This window comes from Chiloscyllium punctatum, chromosome 32 (assembly GCF_047496795.1).
Source record: "Chiloscyllium punctatum isolate Juve2018m chromosome 32, sChiPun1.3, whole genome shotgun sequence".
Classification (NCBI taxonomy): domain Eukaryota; kingdom Metazoa; phylum Chordata; class Chondrichthyes; order Orectolobiformes; family Hemiscylliidae; genus Chiloscyllium; species Chiloscyllium punctatum.
The window spans coordinates 9,272,292-9,292,565 of NC_092770.1; the positions used below are offsets into that span (position 1 = coordinate 9,272,292).

The 20,274-nt window shown below is 37.6% G+C and overlaps 1 protein-coding gene across 1 annotated transcript in view; it reads left to right on the forward strand.

Moving 5' to 3' along the window:
- The window catches only part of ptprq (protein tyrosine phosphatase receptor type Q), a 180,569-nt gene extending 161,695 nt beyond the window's left edge, over window positions 1-18,874 (forward strand). Inside the window, exons 47-53 of the mRNA XM_072551604.1 lie at window positions 4,648-4,724; window positions 6,454-6,588; window positions 8,458-8,583; window positions 10,670-10,818; window positions 11,499-11,634; window positions 15,744-15,867; window positions 18,456-18,874. Of these exons, the coding sequence (XP_072407705.1) occupies window positions 4,648-4,724; window positions 6,454-6,588; window positions 8,458-8,583; window positions 10,670-10,818; window positions 11,499-11,634; window positions 15,744-15,867; window positions 18,456-18,493 (785 nt within the window). The 3' untranslated portion in view covers window positions 18,494-18,874. The remainder of the gene's footprint in view (window positions 1-4,647; window positions 4,725-6,453; window positions 6,589-8,457; window positions 8,584-10,669; window positions 10,819-11,498; window positions 11,635-15,743; window positions 15,868-18,455) is intronic.
- The last annotated feature ends 1,400 nt before the right edge of the window (window positions 18,875-20,274 follow it).

Sequence of the window (20,274 nt, forward strand, 5' to 3'; positions counted from 1 at the left end):
GGGATGACACTTATGAAGAGGAGTAACTTATAAATAGACATTTGTAAAGGGGAGGCAGTAGAGGTAATTCAGGAGTGGTTTTGGTCCTGGTAGTGATGAAGTGCTGAATGTAGGGTTCCCCACTGCTCATTTTGGCTCTTGCTTCCCTACTGTGGGATTTTGTTTTCCTGGAATGAGGCATCAGAAGAGTGAGATGAATGTATTTGCCACATCTGTCAGGGATGAGGTGTTCCGGGACAGTGGGTCAGCTGCTCAGAGGCCATGTTGAAATAGGTTTTTGGGATGTTGGGATAGGTCAGAGCATGTTAGGGAAAGATTTCAGTGCTTCTCTCCACCACCCAATCGATCAGGACCTCCACGTCCCTTTCCACAAAGTGAGGTGCCAATTTTCTCTTGTATGCCATGTCTGAGGAAAATGCTATAATTGATGAAATTAATGTAATTGGTCTCTCACTGAGTCATAGAGTCATAGAGATGTACAGCACGGAAACAGACCCTTAAGTTCAACTCGTTCATGCCGACTAGATATCCTAAACTAATCTAGTCCCATTTGCCAGCACTTGGCCCATATCCCTCCAAACCCTTCCTATTCATGTACCCATTCAAATGCCTCTTAAATGTTGTAATTGTACCAGTTTCCACCACTTCCTCTGACAGCTCATTCCATACACAGACCATCCTCTGCGTGAAAAGGTTGCCCCTTAGGTCTCTTTTATATCTTTCTCCTCTCATCCTACATCTATGCCATCTAGTCCTGGACTCCCCTACCCCAGGGAAAAGACTTTGTCTATTTATCTTATCCATGCCCCTCATGATTTCTATGAGGTTACCCCTCAGTCTTCGACACTCCAGGGAAAACAGCCCCAGCCTATTCAACCTCTCCTTATAGCTCAAATCGTCCAACGCTGGCAACATCCTTGTGAACCTTTTCTGAACCCTTTCAAGTTTCACAACATCCTTCCAATAGGAAGGAGACCAGAATAGCACGCAATACTCCAACAGTGGCCTAACCAATGTCCTGTACAACCGCAACATGACCTCCCAACTCCTGTACTCAATGCTCTGACCAGTAAAGGGAAGCATAGCAAATGCTTTCTTCACGATCCTATCTATCTGCTTCTCTACTTTCAAGGAGCTATGAACCTGCACTTCAAGGTCTCTGTTCAGCAACACTCCCCAGGACCTTACCATTAAGTGTATAAGTCCTGCTAAGATTTGCTTTCCTAAAATGCTGAGGCTGAAGCACACATTGTTGCAGGTTGTATTTTGACAATAAACAGAAGTTTATTAAACAAAAGGAATGAAGACAAAATAGAATTAACCAACCAATTTATTATAAACAAATTCAAAGTTTTAAACACACAGTTGAAGTAAAATCTCATTAATCTCAAAACACTCCTTTACAAGTTTTTAAAAATTCCATTGTACAGTACCCAACAGCAACCCTTCTACAATACTTGAACCAGAATCCCTTGTTCTAACAGTTTGAAACATTTAAGATAACTGCACCTTTAACTCTGAGATTGGAACCTCAGATAGCTTACTCCTGCAGTTATCATACACTTGGATTTAAACTAACTCAGCTTCCAATCCTGTTCAGGGTTTTATCCAAACACTTGCAATTGGTGACTATCACTAACTCCTGACTTTAAGGTGACTGAATTTTACTATATTCTAGTCTTCTCAGGAGTACTGCTTTGTCCATGTATCTCCATGAAAGCACTTCACAACACTGCACCACTCAAAATAAAACTCAAACCAGAAGTCTCCCCCTCCATGCCATGGGTGTATCTGTCCAAATTAAAAAGAAATCTTGTACCAGAAATGTGGAACAGCAACCTTGAGGTACAATTTGTCCACCTTTCTAGATCATAAAATACCAATGTAAATAAAACCCATTAAGCTGCCAAAGTAATTATCATGAACTGTTCTAAAACAAATGACTATGGCGATAGAAATACTAATAAGTTAATTATTAACTTCAGATGCACAGCAAACTCTTATATTATTAACTCAATTTTCAAAACTCAAAATAATATTCTAACTTTATGTTAATCAGATTGTTGATATCTACAAAGGCAACATGTCATGTGGCAAAAAACACGCCATGTTATTTCAAACAGTTTGCTGTCTTTTTATTATGGATTAAAACAAATTAGACAAAATATTGATATGAAGAAAGAGAATTAAGTGAAATTAAGGAAATAATCTTAAGAATTCTTTAACTTGAAGTTAGACTGTAAAGTTTAATATTATCCTTATTAATGCCTTTTTTGTGTTTTAAGTTACTAATGAAATTATGTTTCACTTAAAGCATCTGGAAACAGTAAGATTTGTGAGAATGTTAACATCAGTCAATTTGAACTTTTCAAGATGCAAAATAAGTTTAACATTATAAAGTGCACCTTTAATATCACTTACGCAAACATTAAACTACAGGTGCATGAAGCAATATATTTAATACCTTTTAAGATTTGTAATCTAATCCAACTGCTCAATCAATTTAGCATTCTTTATTTTTTATTCGCAAACTGAAAAGTTAGAAATGTAGAATCTGATTTCTATAGAATGTAACACTGTATTTCAGTATACTGCAGTAAATAAAAAAAAAACTATATCAAGTTCATCATGAAGCTAAGGCTAAGATCTTATCAAAAAACAGAAATTGCCAGAAAAACTCAGCAGGTCTGGCAGCATCTTTGGAGAGAAATTAGAGTTAACGTTTCAGGTCAAGTGACTCTTCTTCAAAAGGTTCTGAGAAAGGGTCACTCGACCCAAAGTTTTAACTCTGATTTCTCTCCACAAGTGTTGCCAGACTTAGAGTCATAGAGTCATAGAGATGTACAGCATGGAAACAGACCCTTCGGTCCAACCCATCTATGCCGACCAGATATCCCAACCCAATCTAGTCCCACCTACCAGCACCCAGCCCATATCCCTCCAAACACTTCCTATTCATATACCGATCCAAATGCCTCTTAAATGTTACAATTGTACCAGCCTCCACCACATCCTCTGGCACTTCATTCCATACACATACCACCTTCTGCGTGAAAAAGTTGCCCCTTATGTCTCTTTTATATCTTTCCCCTCTCGCCCTAAACCTATGCCCTCTAGTTCTGGACTCCCCGACCCCAGGGAAAAGACTTTGTCTATTTGTCCTATCCATGCCCCGCTGAGCTTTTTGTTTCTGTTTCTGATTTATAGCATTTGGAGTTCTTTTGATTTTTATCTTATCAGAAAATATGTCAGTCTAAGATTTAGGTCAATACTGCATCATTTTTATGATTTGGAGACGCCGGTGTTGGACTGGGGTGTACAAAGTTAAAAATCACACAGCACCAGGTTATAGTCCAACAGGTTTCATTGGAAGCACACTAGCTTTCGGAACGACGCTCCTTCATCAGGTGATAGTGGAGGGCTCGATCGTAACACAGAATTTATAGCAAAAATTTACAGTGTGGTGTAACTGAAATTATACATTGAAAAATTGATTGTCTGTTAAGCTTTTCATCTGTTAGAAAACAGTGATAGTTTCCTTCTTTCATGTGTAAATCACAAAACCTTTTTTTAAAAGTTGCATTCTCGGGTTAGCTGTTAACAATGGTGATAGCTAGACAATATGTTGAAGGTGTTAGCCCTCTGTGTTCTCTGTCTATGACCTGATGTTTAGATTGATTCTAATCTAAAAAGTGGGATAACAGAGTTTTACATAAATTCATGCAGTTTTTGAGCTCAGAGTTCTACATGAATGTATGCAGTTTTTGAGCAAAGTGCAATGTAACTCTGCAAGTACAAATTCACCCCACAAAATAGATGTGTGCATGTGGGTCTTTGTCTGTCTGTGTGTGTGTGTCTGTCTCAGGTGGGGATTGTGAGTGTGAGAAAGTGTGTGGTGTGTAGTGAGCGCAGAGTGTCTTAAGTCTGTGAGGGTGTGCATGTGTGAGTGTGGGAGTGTGTGTGTCTATAAGGGTGTGTGTGGGTGTCTGTGTGCGCGTCTGTGTGTACCTGCGTCCGTGTTTATGTGAGAGTGTGTGTGTGTAGTGCAATGATGATCACCTGTAATGTGACATGAACCCAAGGTCCCGGTTGAACACAGGGGGCTAACACCTTCAACATATTGTCTAGCTATCACCATTGTTAACAGCTAACCCGAGAATGCAACTTTAAAAAAAAGGTTTTGTGATTTACACATGAAAGAAGTGAAACTATCACTGTATTCTAACAGATGAAAGGCTTAACAGACAATCAATTCTTCAATGTATAATTTCAGTCACATCACATTGTAAATTTTTGCTATAAATTCGGTGTTACGATCGAGCCCTCCACTATCACCTGATGAAGGAGCGTTGCTCCGAAAGCTAGTGTACTTCCAATTAAGCCTGTTGGACTATAACCTGGTGCTGTGTGATTTTTAACTTTGCATCATTTTTAGCTCATATAGGAAGAACTGCCTTTGATGTATTAAGCTGTGTCTGAAACACAAGTTGGAAAGCATAATACTCCTTGACGAATGTAGCTTCACTTTTTCCTCCAGCTTATTTGAAACAGCCGCTGTTAGCTTATGTATATGATATATCGGCACTAATCATATGATTTAGAATGAATTAATGACATTATCAACAAACATAAATTTCTTTTATATAGATAATAATAATCGAGTGAAACTCATGCTTGAAGCTGGTGTCCCAGGATCTGATTTCATCAATGCTAGCTATGTTGCAGTGAGTAGATCAATATTTCTTTCTCCAGCAGCCAGAGAGATCAAGACAAATATACTTAAAATTAACTTCACTAACCATCATAAGAATGTAGCATTGCCATTAATTACAATACCAATTATGTTAGATTATTTAAAAACATTTAGAGTTCTACTAAAATTCACCATGGGATGCACTATCAATGGCAAGGCAACTTTTTATGGTTAACACTTGAGTAGCTGGTCATGACACCCTATTGAACTACAGTGGTGAAGGTATACCCACAGTGTCATTAAGTAGAGGGTTCCAGAATTCACAATGAATAAACAACATTGCTGAAAATAATTTAAATTTTCTATTCCTTTCTAGTTGTTGTTGCCTTAGAAAAATACACATGAGTCTCCCTTCTCCGAACTACTAGCTAATCGCTTGTCCCTAAAATGATTCTCATTTTTTATCTGTACATAGATTGCTGAAATTCCTGATCTAAGTTATTTGTATTGTTTGATTAATAGATTACCTATTTTATTCAATTATTTGTTCCTGCATGTTGTGACCTCTTGCAAACATAATTTCTCCATTATCTTTACTGCCTTATAAATTGAAAATTGATTTTTTCATATATTATTCCCTCACCAAATACCATATGCTCCATGGCCGATAATTATCACTTATTAATTCCTTTTTCATATTCTCATTGAGTATCTCTCAATGTGTGTTTGACCACAGTACAGTTGCCTATAGAATGATGGCATATTAGTAAAGATTACTTTCTAATAGCAGGAAAGAGAGAGAGTTGCAATGACAAAAAAAAGAAAACTTTCCTTTTTACAATTGATGGCAAAACTACAAACAGGTTCATTCTGCACGTGCTTTGACTTTGTTACAATTAAAGAGTGAAGAAAAAGCTTTTATTTTATATAACATCCTTCTTATGAGACATGCAAAGACAAAGCTGGAGGTTGGACTGGGAGGAAAATCTGCAAGGTCAGTTTTGGGTCAATGATTCCACCAAGTAGGGATGGATGGCTAATGAGTGGTAATTAACTTACCTTGAACCCAGAATGGTGATGTTACCCAGATCATACCTAGAGCAAATAGGTAACTGACAAAGCGTCATTAGAGATGGCCTCCCTGTTTCAGGCCACAGTCCCAGCATGGTCTTATTAATTTACTTGTATGAAGCTATGCATTAGTATGGACTAGTTTTGCTGAATGACCTGTTTTTAATTCAATATAATGTCAGGAAACAATGCATCCAACTTTCTCTTAATAAGATCCTATAACAGCAATGAGATAAATTGAACTTTTTTTCATGCTGCTTATAAGAACATTGGAAGGATTGCGAGAAATTCTGCAAATAGTGCTATGAAGTATCCCCTATCCAGATGTGACCTCAGTTTTTTTTTTATTTAACATTTTTTCTAATCAACCTGTTCAGAGATGTCATTACACACCTCAGAGCAATTGGGATTTGAACCTGGTCTCCCAGCCCAGGGGTAGAAACTCTACCTCTCATCTGATGCTTCTGACAGTGCAACACCCCTTCAGTCCTTTTTGAAAGTATATTCAAGCTAATAAAGTGGGAGCTTGATTCCATACATCCGATAGAATAGGAAACGTGCTAGATCATAGGATAGCTGACAGAACTATTTTTTGAAATATAACATTGATAATAATTAGAACATTGTTATATATAGCCATTTTATTTTAATGTATTGTTCCTTAATCATTATATTTGCTATTTTAATAGGGTTACTTATGCCCAAATGAGTTTATTGCTACTCAAGGCCCTTTACCAGGAACAGTGGCAGATTTTTGGAGAATGATTTGGGAGACAAGAACTCAATCCATAGTCATGTTGACACACTGTTTTGAAAAGGGCAGAGTAAGTCGCTGTTAAGACAATGATATGCTGTGGAATGGAACATGTGTGCACACTATTTTAGTGAACAGATTAATGAAAATAGCTGGTCAGACATATCAGAATGACAAATTTTAAAAAGTTATTTCATGAAAATGCAAATCAATATTTGTCATAAATTATAATTTCATGAAGTAAAGCATCAGGATTATCGGTTGATTAATTCCACAAAATATTCATTGAACTGAATTTATACGGGTATATTCCTAGAAGCTATGCCAGTATTACATTAACCTGCGCTCCACCATAACATGCAAAGCTAGTGAGAGAGTATCTTGTTTACGTGAAGCTTCCAGACATTTGTTCCAATGAGTGTGTGTCAGCCCCAAGCTGCTGGAAACTCTGGCACTACTGCCATTCAGATGGATATACTGATTAGCCCCTAGCGCCTCCATGGGCAGCATGGTGGCACGGTGGTTAGCACTGCTGCCTCACAGTGCCAGAGACCTGGGTTCAATTCCCACCTCAGGCGACTGACTGTGTGGAGTTTGCACGTTCTCCCTGTGTCGGCGTGGGTTTCCTCTGGGTGCTCCGGTTTCCTCCTACAGTCCAAAGATGTGCAGGTCAGGTAAATTGGCCACGCTAAATTGCCCGTAGTGTTAGGTAAGGGGTATGGGTGGGTTGCGGGTCGGTGTGGACTTGTTGGGCCGAAGGGCCTGTTTCCACACTCTAATCTAATAATCGGTGAAGCCTCTTTGGAGGTTAGCCTATTATAAATCTTTTACAGACTGTGGCAGAAAAGGTATGGATTAAATGTTATCTTTGGCTGATGAGTCTAGAACTAGCTCACAAGTCTTAGAATAAGGATTAGGACCATATAAAACGATGAGAAGGAACTTGTTCATTCAGAAGATGGTGAATATTAGGAATTCTCTACGCCAGAAGGTGCAAAGACTAAGTCATTTGGCACTTTCCAGACAGAAGTCAATTGTTCTGAAGAAGAATCATATTAGAATCAAAATGTTAACTGTTTCTCTTTCCAAAGATGTGGCAGACCAGTTGGGTCTTTGTTTTCATTTCATATTTACAGTATCCATAATACTTGTTTTTATATAGAAATAGTTTTCTGGATATTGCTGACATCTGGATAACAAATAATGGATAAAAATAGTGTTTTGCTAAATGACCATCTATGATCTGTACGATTGGTAGTGCAGGCTCAGTCCCACTCCTGCCCCAACATTGAGGTCCTGCATTTATGTGCCCTACTTACGCAAACTCACTTATCCAATCAACACTCACTGTGTAATGTTCTATCCACTGACACTCTAATGTTTGCTCATTCATTGTTTTTTTGGAAATAATCGTGCGAACTGCATTGTATAATGTAAATGTGCATTGACTATGACATCCTCTGGAAATGCAACTCCCCATAAATGTTGGGACTTTGCTGTATTTCCTTTGTCCTCGTGTCAATGTTGATAAGTTTTATAATGTGTCTTCAGACTGTCAGACTGTTTTTGAGCTTGTCCTCCTCATGACCATCTACTTATACACTTTCTGAAGGGCAATATGCTTTGTCTCACCAGCACCTAGGTTTCTAGGAGAGTAAGGAAGTGGTACTCCCTTGCTTGGGAAATCCTAGCTCCATCTGCATTATTGGCTTTTTAAGACGTAGAGGTCCTGCCTCTCAGAATGTTAACCAGCAGGTCCCAGTTTAGGTCAGGACACAAAATTATGATGAGAGTTAACCAAAAATATTGAGTAATTTCAGTCTCAAGGCATTTCACAAACTGTGCAGGTAATTTTCAGCTTATGGTATGCAATACTTGAAGTTATTAACAGGACATATTAACATTTCACAACATTGTTGTATTATTTATTTCAATTTAGATTAAATGCCACCAGTATTGGCCTGAGGACAACAAGCCAGTAACTGTGTTTGGGGATATTGTGATCACTAAACTAGCAGAAGATGTTCAGGCAGATTGGACTATCCGAGAACTGAAAATTGAAAAGGTACATAGCTGCTATTCTCGTGAACTCACTGAAATTGATATGATAATATGTTGGAGGAATTCTTGATAGTGAAAATTATGTTGTAAAATACACCTTGTCTAACTTGAAAATGGCAACTCAATACTATTCTGTTTAGCTATGTTGTACATGAATAGAAGCTTTCAAAATTTTCATGATGGAACTTAGGTTTTATCATACCCTGTCACTGTAAATGTCTTTGTACATCATGAATATGATACCTTCATCAAGCTGCAGAGATTAAGGCGCATCTCAAATGATTGAACTAATTTTGTTAAATACCTTTATACTTTTCCATTATCATTTTATCATTGGTTGAAGAAATGTTACATTTTGGTGGTTTGACCTCAGTAATTGTTCATTGTAACTGGTAAAGACAGGTGTCCCATCAATCTGTGAACCTCATAGTAAAGTCAATAGTCATATGACACCAGGTTACAGTCCAAAAGGTTTAGACAAAATCACAAGCTTTCGGAGTGATGCTCCTTTGTCAGATGCAGTGAGAGGGGGCACACTGACACAGAATTTATCAGCAGAGAGTGTCTGCCCCAAATCAATACTGACACTTCCACCTCATAGTAAAGAGCTCCAAGTTTGGGGAGCAACAGTGTCAGCAATATTGAATTATTGGAGACATTAAAACAATATATAACTTGAGGTTTGATTGATATTTTATATATTTTTTGACTCGGGAAGGGGAATTCTGATTTTGTTTCATTCTTAGAGTTGTTCCTGTAAATAAGGTGACAGGAAATCTGGAGACCTGTTTGTGTACATGTACTTCTAATGAAGTTTTACGGCCCTTGAAGTGAAGAGATGGAGATCAGTTTAAGATATTAAAAACAGATAGCAACAGGGGTCCAGGGACACACACAGATTTAGAAAATTCCAGAAGGGATTTCTATCAAAGGTATATCTACATGTGCCAGAGAATGGAGGCAAAAGTGTTAATCTCTGAAAAGAAATGCTGCAAGACCACTGGAAACTGTGTTTTGAGAACCTGTTTGCTCTGACGTTTGTGCAACCTTGAGTTTAGTTTACAGATTATTTAAGGTGTCAGGAAAAGATACCAGCTGAAGAAAAAGCACATGTTGAATGATAAGAAGTTTGCTGGAAGGAAAGAGGTTGTAGCTGTGCCAAATTAAACACGAAGCCTTGGTGCAGAATTAGTGGTAAATTGTTACTAGGTATTTTGTGTTTCTAATGATATTGTTGGAATGAAAGGAATGTCTTTTGTTTTTGTTAAAGGTACACTTGTGATGTTCAGGAATTAGATTAGATTCCCTACAGTGTGGAAACAGGCCCTTCGGCTCAACCAGTCCACACCAATCCTCCGAAGAGTAACCCACCCAGCCCCATTTCCCTCTGACTAATGCACCTTACACTATTGGCAAATTAGTATGGCTAATTCACCTGACCTGCACATCTTTGGACTGTGGGAGGAAACTGGAACACCCAGAGGAAACCCACGCAGACACGGGGAAAATGTGCAAACTCCACACAGACAGTCACCCGAGGCTGGAATCGAACCTGGGACCCTGGTGCTGTGAGGCAGCAGTGCTAACCACAGTTTAAAATGAACAGTCCACAGTTTAGAATGAACAAAAGTAAAGAAAAATCTGGTCTATCAAGCCAGGTTTCACATTGGGATTTGACTTGAACAGTATTACCATCACTTGGGATCCTAACAAATATGATAACCGTGCATAGTCCTATCCTCAATCAATGTTTATTCAAATATATTTCCAGCTTAGGTAGTTGAACTGTGATTCTAATTGCAAATCCTAGCCAATTTTCCTGAACCCATACTAGCAATGCTTCAGGTCAGTTATGGTACTAAAGCTAAGATCAGCCTTGAGGTATATACAAATTCACTTAAATTGTCTGAAATTAAAAGCTTGAACTTTACATGTATCAAGATAAGGAAATTAGTATCACTTCAGGGAAACTGAACCAATTTAATGTAAAATCCCTTTAGGCATTCTTAACTTGATATAATATGCTGTACTGCAATATAATTTAAGGTCTTAATTTTCTATCTGCTTTCAATTAATTTCAATTTGAGCAGTATGGTGATTATATGATGGTGACTCATTTCAACTTTACTTCATGGCCTGAACATGGTGTTCCTGAGACCTGTGCACCTTTGATTCACTTTGTGAAGCTAGTTCGAGCAAACAGAGCCAATGATAACACTCCTATTGTTGTGCATTGCAGGTAGGAAGTTGCTGAACAAAATGATTGATCTATAGTACCTCATGGTGTTGGAGGAATTATTATTCCCAAGAAAGTTTTCCCTGCTCCACTGGAGTTAAAGTATATTGTTATTGTAAAATGTGATGCATTATGTGCATTTAGCTGTGAAATATGGAACATTACTTAAAAAAATAATTTTAGTCGTGTAAATGATTAACAAATTTCGAAGGCAATATTAACAAATGTTGGGACAGTGATAGCCTTTGTTGCTGAATTTCCCCTCACCCTTTCCAACTTTCCACAAAGAAACATCTGACCATAGTGTAGTTTACAGTTGAAGGAAAGTTTTGAGGTAAATAGTTGATTTTCTGTTCTTGATTTTAAAAATCATAATTGACTACAAAATCAAGTTGTAAAAAATAATGTATTTTACTGTAAGTGAAGCAAGTTGGAAGCAAATGTAGATAATGGCTAAAAGTAGTAAGTATAAACTATAATCATATTTAGAATATCATAAAAGAGCCAAAACAGAATGTAAAGAATTAAGTATTCATTGTAATTTCCATTTACGATTATAATGCTAAATCTGGAATATTAATCTGTTATTGAATGAACAAGTGTTACAGTAAGTCCTGGAACTAATGGGGAGAATATTGTATATAGCTGACAAGGATGTGTTCTTTTGGATTTCTCATTGCCAGTGCTGGAGTAGGAAGGACAGGTGTCTTCATTGCACTCGATCACCTTATACAGCATATGAACCACCATGACTTTGTGGACATTTTTGGATTTGTGGCAGAGTTAAGAAGTGAACGAATGTGCATGGTGCAGAACTTGGTAAGTGTAAAATTTCCACAGAAGTAAACAGATTCTGTGCTAAAATAACCAGATCATCTTTGGTTCCTTTTCCACCTTAAATTGAATGCCAAATTTTAAACATCTCAGCATAATTTCATTTGGAGCTTTTTGACATTGCCTGTGACCTCTTAATATGTTGGAGGTAGTATTCAGCCTATGTCCTTTCAAACAGCAAACTAAATTCTCTGACTACTGGTCTGAACTGAACAACCCAAACCATAGATGGTGGAATGGGAGACAATAAAAATAGTCAACAAACAGTTACTCAGAGTACAACTAAGCTTATAAAGGTGGATTTAAATTAAAGGCCTCCAAAAATGGAAAGGATGATATAATATAATTCTGAGTGCAAGACAATTATCAAATATGCTGACATAAAAATATGCTGTGGTGTAACAAGACATGCTATATGTCAATCAGTGTTTGAGTGCTTTAAATCCTTCCAATAACATAATGCGCAGAACTCAGTGTAGTATTTCAACCGTGACTTAACTATTGTCTTTTCAAAGCATTAGTCTCTCAGTTTTTTTATTCAATTTTGAGATGTGGGCTGACTAACTGGCCAATGTTTATTGCCCTTCCCTAATTGCCCTTGAGAAGGTGGTGGTGAGCTGCGTTCTTGAACCACTGTAGTCCATGTGCTGCAGAATAACCCACAATGCCCTTGGAGAGGGGTTTCAGGATCTTCCCCCAGCAACATTATGGATGCAGTGAACAATTGGAAACCAGGGGATGTGCTGTATCTGGATTTCCAGAAGTCATTCAAAAAGGTGCTACACAAAAGGTTGCTGCATAAGATAAAGGTGCACAGTATTATGGGTGATGTATTAGCATGGATAGAAGACTGTTTAAATAACAGGAAGCAAAAATAGGGATATATGAGTGTCATTCAGGTTGGCAATTGGTGGCTAATGGTGTGCCTCAGGGATCAGTTTTGGTGCTGCAATTGTTTACAATTTACATAGATGATTTTAGAGTTGGGGAGCAAGTGTCGTGTGTCCAAGTTCGCAGATGACCCTCAGGTAAGTGCTAGAGCAGAGTGTGCAGAGGACTCTGAAAGTCTGCAGCGGATTGGACAAATGAGTGGGCAAGGGTCTGGCATAAATATCCAGGAGCTGAGAGGATTGACCTCCAACAACCAAACCCATGTTCCAGGTATGACTCTAACCAGCAGAGTTTCCCCCAAAACCCATTGATCCCAGTTTTGTGAGGGCTCCACTCAGTCAAATGTGGCCTTGATGTCAGGGGTAGTCACTCGCACCCCACCTTTGGAATTTAACTCTTTTGTCCATGTTTGAACTAAGTCTATATTGGAGTCAGGAGCTGAGTGGACCTAGTGGAACCCAAACCAGTTGTCACTGAGCAGGTTCCATCACTTTATTGATGATTGAGAGTAGAGTAATGGGGTGATAATTGGTCAGGTTGGATCTGTCCTGCTTTCTGCATATAGGCAATGCCTGGGCAAATTTCCACATTGTCTGGTAAATGCCAAGGGAGCATCAGGTTCTGGAACATACATCTTCAATACTGCTGCTGGAATGTTGGCAGGGCCCATACTCTCTGTTGTAGCCAGTGCTTCCCATCATTTCCTTATATCACATGGAGTAAATCAAATTGGCCAAAGACTGGTATCTGTGATGCTGGGGACCACTGTTGGAGGCCAAGATGATTTTTCAATTTGGCACTTTTGGCTGAAGATTGTTGCAAATGCTACAGCCTTATATTTTGTACTGGTCTATCGGACACTTCCTTCAATGAGGAATGGGATATTTTTGGAGTATCCTCTTCTGTTGAATTGTTTAATTGTCCACCACCATTCATGACTGGATGTGACAGGACTGAAGAGTTTAGACCTGATCTGTGGGTTATGAGATCACTTAGTTCTGTCTATCACTTGCCACTTGTGCTGTTTGGCATGCAAGTAGCCCTGTTTGATAGCTTCACTGGGTTGACACCTCATTTTTAGGTTTGCCTGGTGCTGCTCCTGACATGCCCTCCTGCCCTCTCTATTGAACCAGGGTTGATCCCGTGACTTGATGGTAATGGTTGAATGGGGGTTATGCCAGGCAATGAGGTTGCAGATTGTGCTGGAGTGCAATTGTACGGCTGATGATGGCTCACAGTGCCATGGATTCCCAGTCTTCTGTTGCTATATTGGTTCAAAGTCTGTCCCATTTTGTGCGGTGTTTGTGCCACACAACACAATGGAGGTTATTCTCAACATGAAGGCAATACTTCATCTCTGCAAAGACTGTGTGATGCTCACTTTTACTGATACTATGATGCATTCACAGCAGACAGATTACTAAGGATGAGATCAAATATGTTTCTACCAGTTGTTGAAACCCTCACTACCTACTGCAGACTCAATCTAGCAGCTATATCATTTATGACCCAACCAGCTCAATCAGTAATGCTGCTACTAAGCCATTCTTGATGGTGGACATTGAAATCCCTCATCCACAGTTTATTCTATGCCCTTGCCACCCTTAATGTTTCCTACAAGTATTGTTCAATATGGAGTAATACAGATTCATCAGCCAATGGAGGATGAAATGTGGTAATCAGTAGGAGGTTTCTTTGTCCATGTCTCATCTGAAACCATAAGAGTTCATGGGGGTCCAAACTCATGTTGAGGACAATCAAGGCAACTTCTTGCTGACTGTAAACAACTGTGCTGTAACCTCTGCTGAGTCTGTTTTTAAAATCCTACCAAGAAAAGGTACTAAATGTAACTTGCCTTCTTTAATAGTTTTTCCTAACCATACTTCCAGTCTTGCTTGAAAAAGCCAGTTTCTGTCATGGGTATGAGTGAAAAATGCATGTGACTTATCGTGATTGATATAGAAAGCAGGGTTCTGGATTACCTGAGGTTTACAGAGGTAGGATATGGGAGGTCAGCAGAAATGTGTTGGAATAGTTCATTCTATGTAACCAATGTTGGTTTCAGTGGCTGTTAGGTAATTGTGTGATTTTAATATTATTTATTGTTAATTTCGATTTTTGGCTTTTGAGTTAGTAACATGTGAACTTTCTGTATGTCTGAAGTTAATAATTAAGTTGTATTTATGTAGGCATGGTGATTCAAAACAGTTAAAGGTCTAACTTAAAAATGAATAGATTTTGTGCATCATTAATGGATTTTTTGTTGAACTGAGATTGTTTTGTGACCCAGAAAGGTAAATAATAGTGCCTCAACATTTGTTAAATTTCTGAATAGGTTTTTATTAAGCTTAAGGAAAATTCCCGTCACTTAGAGAAAGAGATCTTTTCATTTTATTTTGAGTTTTGAACAGTCTTGTGAAGTGCTTCAGAAAAGATGCTTATGATCAAAAAAATCCATTTAAAATATATCCAATATTACTAATTAGAATTTGTGAATGTGGAGGAACTTTATCACATGTTGTTCAGTTTTATCCAACAATTTAAGTGAGATTGTGAAACTTACAATTTTTCCAAGCATAGGTTTAAAGAGACAAAATGGCCAGTTGTGGCTTATAATACTCTGTATCTTTTATAATTCTTCAGTATGATTCAGATTTCTTTGGAAAAGTAAAAGCAAAGTCAAGTGATTTCTTCTAAGCCCCTCATCAACTGTCTCTCAGGCACATAGCTATCTTTTGCTGTTTAATCTTGATGGTTTTGTAATGCCACTCCAGTTAGGTTATGATATATTTTTGGACATTGTTCTATTTTGGAAGAATTATAACTCCAGGAAACTGTACAAATGATTTTTTAAAATTGAAATTAATATATTTCTAATTATATGTTTAAAGTTTACAGTAAACCAGATTGCTCCATTGCAATGTATTTGATGCAGATATTATTTTGGAAAAGAGCTGAAAATGTGTTGCTGGAAAAGCGTAGCAGGTCAGGCAGCATCCAAGGAGCAGGAGACCTGCTGCGCTTTTCCAGCAACACATTTTCAGCTCTGATCTCCAGCATCTGCAGCCTTCACTTTCTCCTCGATTATGTTGGAAACACAATTTATGTTATATTTTAATAATGAATTTATATATTTACCAATTTCAAATTATTTATTTAGTTTCTTAATATTTAAAAATATTTCAATGTTCAATTGAATGCAGGCTCAGTACATGTTCTTACATCAATGTGCTTTGGAGCTATTGAATAACAAAGGAACCAGTCGAGCGCTGTGGTTTGTAAATTATGCTGCTTTGCAAAAAATGGACTCAGTGGATACAATGGAAGGTAATAAGACGAGTTTAAAAAATATGTTTAATTATAAAATGGCCGTCTTTATAATATTTATAGAGCTAAAGTGCCCAGTTACTACTCGGAGCCAAAAATAAATTGAAGCATATCCTGAAAATTTTAGTGATCAATGTTATTATATGAGCACTTGGTATGTTCATATCAAACTGCCCTATCCACTTTCTAACTCAGGTATTGAATGTTTACTGCACAGACTCATGCATCCATTCAAAAGGCAGAAGGAAGAACTTGATATCATTATATAAAACATTCACATAGTATTATAGGTTTTGAAATGTCACATTGCAAGCATTCTTATGCTATCACTCAGAATAATTTCCAGTATATATTTACCAATGTGCCTCCTCCTGCTCTCATCCCATAGATAACACTTAATACCACAAATGCAAATATGTTGGGTAGCTTCTGTATTGTCACTATTTAAAAATATTTTCTGTATGAATAAAGCTCTAACTGTACTATATTCTTTGTATGACTCTCAAAGATCACATAGAACAGGGCTTACTGGAGCTTAATGGTAGGAAGTGTTCCTGCGAGTAAGCAGGAACTCTTTGGAAGACTGTTAGGTTTCCAGTCATAGAGGCAGAGTTCAAGTCACAGTCTTCATTGTCAATCAAATGGGCAAAAAGGTCTTGCAAAACTAGTCACACTTACTCTTGACCAGTTATAATGAAGCCGTCTCACACAACAAAGAGGTCTAAAATTCATACTACTCCAAATTCCCTGCAGAAGTAAAGGAGTGCAGTATTTACTAAAACTTTGAGAAAATAATGAAAATATAAATAGATATATTTTTATGAAGAGAGCTCAGACTTCAATTTGGCATTGGTGCTTTAGCCTTCTGAAAATATTGTGCTCATCTTGTATTTCTGGACACTTTCCTAGATGGATAAAAATGATCATTGAAGATCCTACAAGAACAGAGAATAAAGTGTGTCTTCAACAATTGCCAAAAGTCATAAATGACTTAAAAATCATTTCTGGTTAATGAATTGGTTACAGGGTATATCAAAGCAGGAAGATTTCACACACAGGAAACTGATGGGAGAGAAATTTTGCTCTGCAGTTCTGCCCACAACTAATTTTATTTACCTAGCTTCAGGCATGCAAAGGCTGCCAATGCCCAGATGTGTGGTGCCTAAACTGAACTTCATTCTAAATTACTGAAGGGATAGGAATATCTTGACAAAACTGTATTTATTGCCCCTCTCCAAGCCCTTAAGAAGGTGTTGATGAGCTGTTGGAGATAGCAATAAGTGCTGGCCTTGATAGGGATACACACATCACACGGTGACACTTAACAGCATTTAAATTAGGCTCTCACCTTTCTGGGGTGCGCTAGTGACTACGTTGCACCTCTGTTAAACCATTAGAAGAGGTTGGCCATTTTAACTTTGGGAATGACCACAGCCTGCACAGAAAGGTTAGTGGCTGCTGGAATCTACAGTTTGTTTCTTTCAAAATATGTAAATTTTTTCAGGAAATTATAAGGTTTCTTATGTAAATTATAAGGAGATCAGACGCGCTGCAATATTTTGGGCTTCTACATCCACAGCTTTTCACTCGCTATTGTGGCTTTTAAGAGATGTTCTGTCCTGTTTTTCTTGAATTGGGGGGTTGACACCATGGTGCCAGAATGTCTCCTTCAGTGGGCAAACAGCTTTGAGCTTCCTTTTTTAAACATTAGACAAAAGAAACATAAGTGGATGGAGCCAGGCTCCTACAGACCCAGGGTTTTAGTTTTGCTTTCAGTTTGGGGCTTTTGGCTGTTGAAGCTGATAGATACAGCTCTCTCTCTCTCTCTTTCTGCTGAAGTAGAAACCTTGAGTTCTCTCTCTACTGCGAAATATTTTCCTTCAGTGTTCCTGTTCCTGGACTGGAGATAGCATGTGAGATAAATCTGTTTTCCTGAATTTGCCTTTCCCCAGGGTGTGTTTATGATATGCTGCTATATTGGAACAGTTGATGATTAGTAGTTAAGTAATATATTATCCTATTGAGTATTTCAATAGATTTAAAATTATGCCCGTTCTTTTTTTTTGTTTGCATTTTAACTGTTTCTAAGAATGAAGTGTGTTTTGCTTAAAGCCTAGTAGTGGATCAATTGAATCACATTTGGAAACACAGAACCTTACACTTGCCTTTAAATAAGATAAAAGTTAAGATGTAGGCTATCTCCTTAATGCATTTTGAGGGGATTTAATCTGGTATATAACACAGCCTTAATTATAGAGTTGCTGATAAACATTCAAAGCTGTAACCCCTTACCAAAAGAGACTATTTTTATGGATTCCACCACACTTGGTGTCCTGATCCCCCATTAAGTCTAACACCTCCTTTGGCAGTGTGGTCAGGATTCGTACTTGGGCGGGGGAATGGGGGGAGTGAAGGTGGTGGGTGAAGGTGTAAGACGATTACCATGACCCCATAGATCTGGGTTAAGATTGGTCCCTGAGAGAATCTGTATGGAAAAAGTGCCATTAGCAATTAAATCATGTGTGGCTTTTGTACAGGATTAAAATTGCTATGCTGTCAATACTGATTTTTCCATTAATTTATTATAGGTGATGTGGAATTGGAGTGGGAGGAAACAACCATGTAATTCTCAGACACTGCTGAAAGATATTAAGAAGGTTACATTTAATTCATTTCAGTGAGCTCTTGTAGCACAATAGTGATGCTGCTACCTCGAGACCAGGAGGCCTAGGTTCAAGTCTCACCTGCTTGATTAGAAAATATTTAAATCATTTCAGGAAATTAATTTGGACCTTCTATGAGTAGGCGCCAAACTTAACATCTAAATAGACTTCTTTAAATTACTAGCGCAAACATTCCTTTATAACTGGCTTTTATGAAATGCTTTTTTATATTTTGTGTTTGGTTTAGAATGATCAATTAATTAATAGTCTCCATAGTTTTGCATATATACTGAATGCTAATTTTCAATTCTTGTATCTCTATCATTAGCACCTTGTTTTCACTATGCTGCTTATTTTTGTTCTTTTGTAATTTATTGCAAATTTTCATTGTGAAGTGAGCCAAATAAATTGTAAAGTTTTATTTTTCGTGACACTTATTGCTTTTGCTGTGCATAGTTTAGATAGCAGTGTGTAACTTTATGTGCAAATCATGTTTGGCTTGGAAGTTAATATAAATTTGAGTTCTGCATATTATTTTAATTACCAAAGTTTTATTGTGACTTTTGATTTATCTCCACTTCTGATCCAATAGTCTCCCTTTGGTGTCAATAGCTGAACTCTTCTCACACTGGCAGAATAGTCTGTTGTCCTGAGCAGCTGAACACTCACCCCTCTGACACCATAGAGATTAATCTCCCGGTGCAATTCAGACTGTAGCTCTTCAGGGACACTTTACTGTTTACATAACTATCCCATACCAGCTCAAATAAAGCTTTGGGTTGGCCCTTTTTTTTATCTGGATGTAATTCCATTCTGTAATTCTAAGTATTCTTTTTTACTGTGCTGAAGTGAAAAAACTCTGTTTTGAGAAACCAATCCATTTTAAATTTAGTTTGCACTGTGAACCAAACTTAACATCAAACAATCTAAGTATAAATCTGGAAACTGAGTGTAAATCAGACCAACTAGAATTTTTTGTACAAGTTTATATAAGAGTTAGGAAGAATCTTTAACTATTATTTCTTTAAAAAGGTTTATACATAGATCTGAGGATACTTAATGGAGCTCTAATGTACATATTTGCTTGAATTCTTTCTCTCTATTTTAACATAAGTGTGAAGTTGTTCATTTTAAATTGTTGAAAAGAGAGACAAGTATCCAAAGCTTTCTGATTTGCACTTATCAGAACAATTGCAAGAATTCCAAATTTCAGACAATTGTGCCAATTTATACCACAATGAAAAAGATTTGCTTACTGATTATCAGATTGTCCCTGATTAGCTGAGGCATGAACATGGAAAAAGTAATGAGTAACTATAGGCTCCTCATGCCTCCAGGTATTCAAAAGAGGCTCAAGCATTGCACATATTCTTTTTGTTTGCAAAGAACAGATCCCCATGTTTGAATATCTGTCATTTCTAATGAGTGGTACTGCTCATACAGGTGGTTCTGCTGTAACACGCGTTTTATCAGTGTGAATTAGCTATAGCGCAATTGACCAATTGTGGACATTGTTTGGATAATGCGAACTTTATACTGAACATGCGTAACAATTTTCTATTAGTGATCTTCTACAGCGCCTTTTCTTATAGTACAAGGTTACGGAGGAACACAAAAGTTGCGTTGTAGCTGGTCAAGCTGTAATAAGTCATGACTGAGCAACAAGTAAATTTGAATAACAAGCTAGCCAAGCCATTTCACAGTGTTATGATGCCATTTTTAGGATGCTACCATCAGTCTAAAA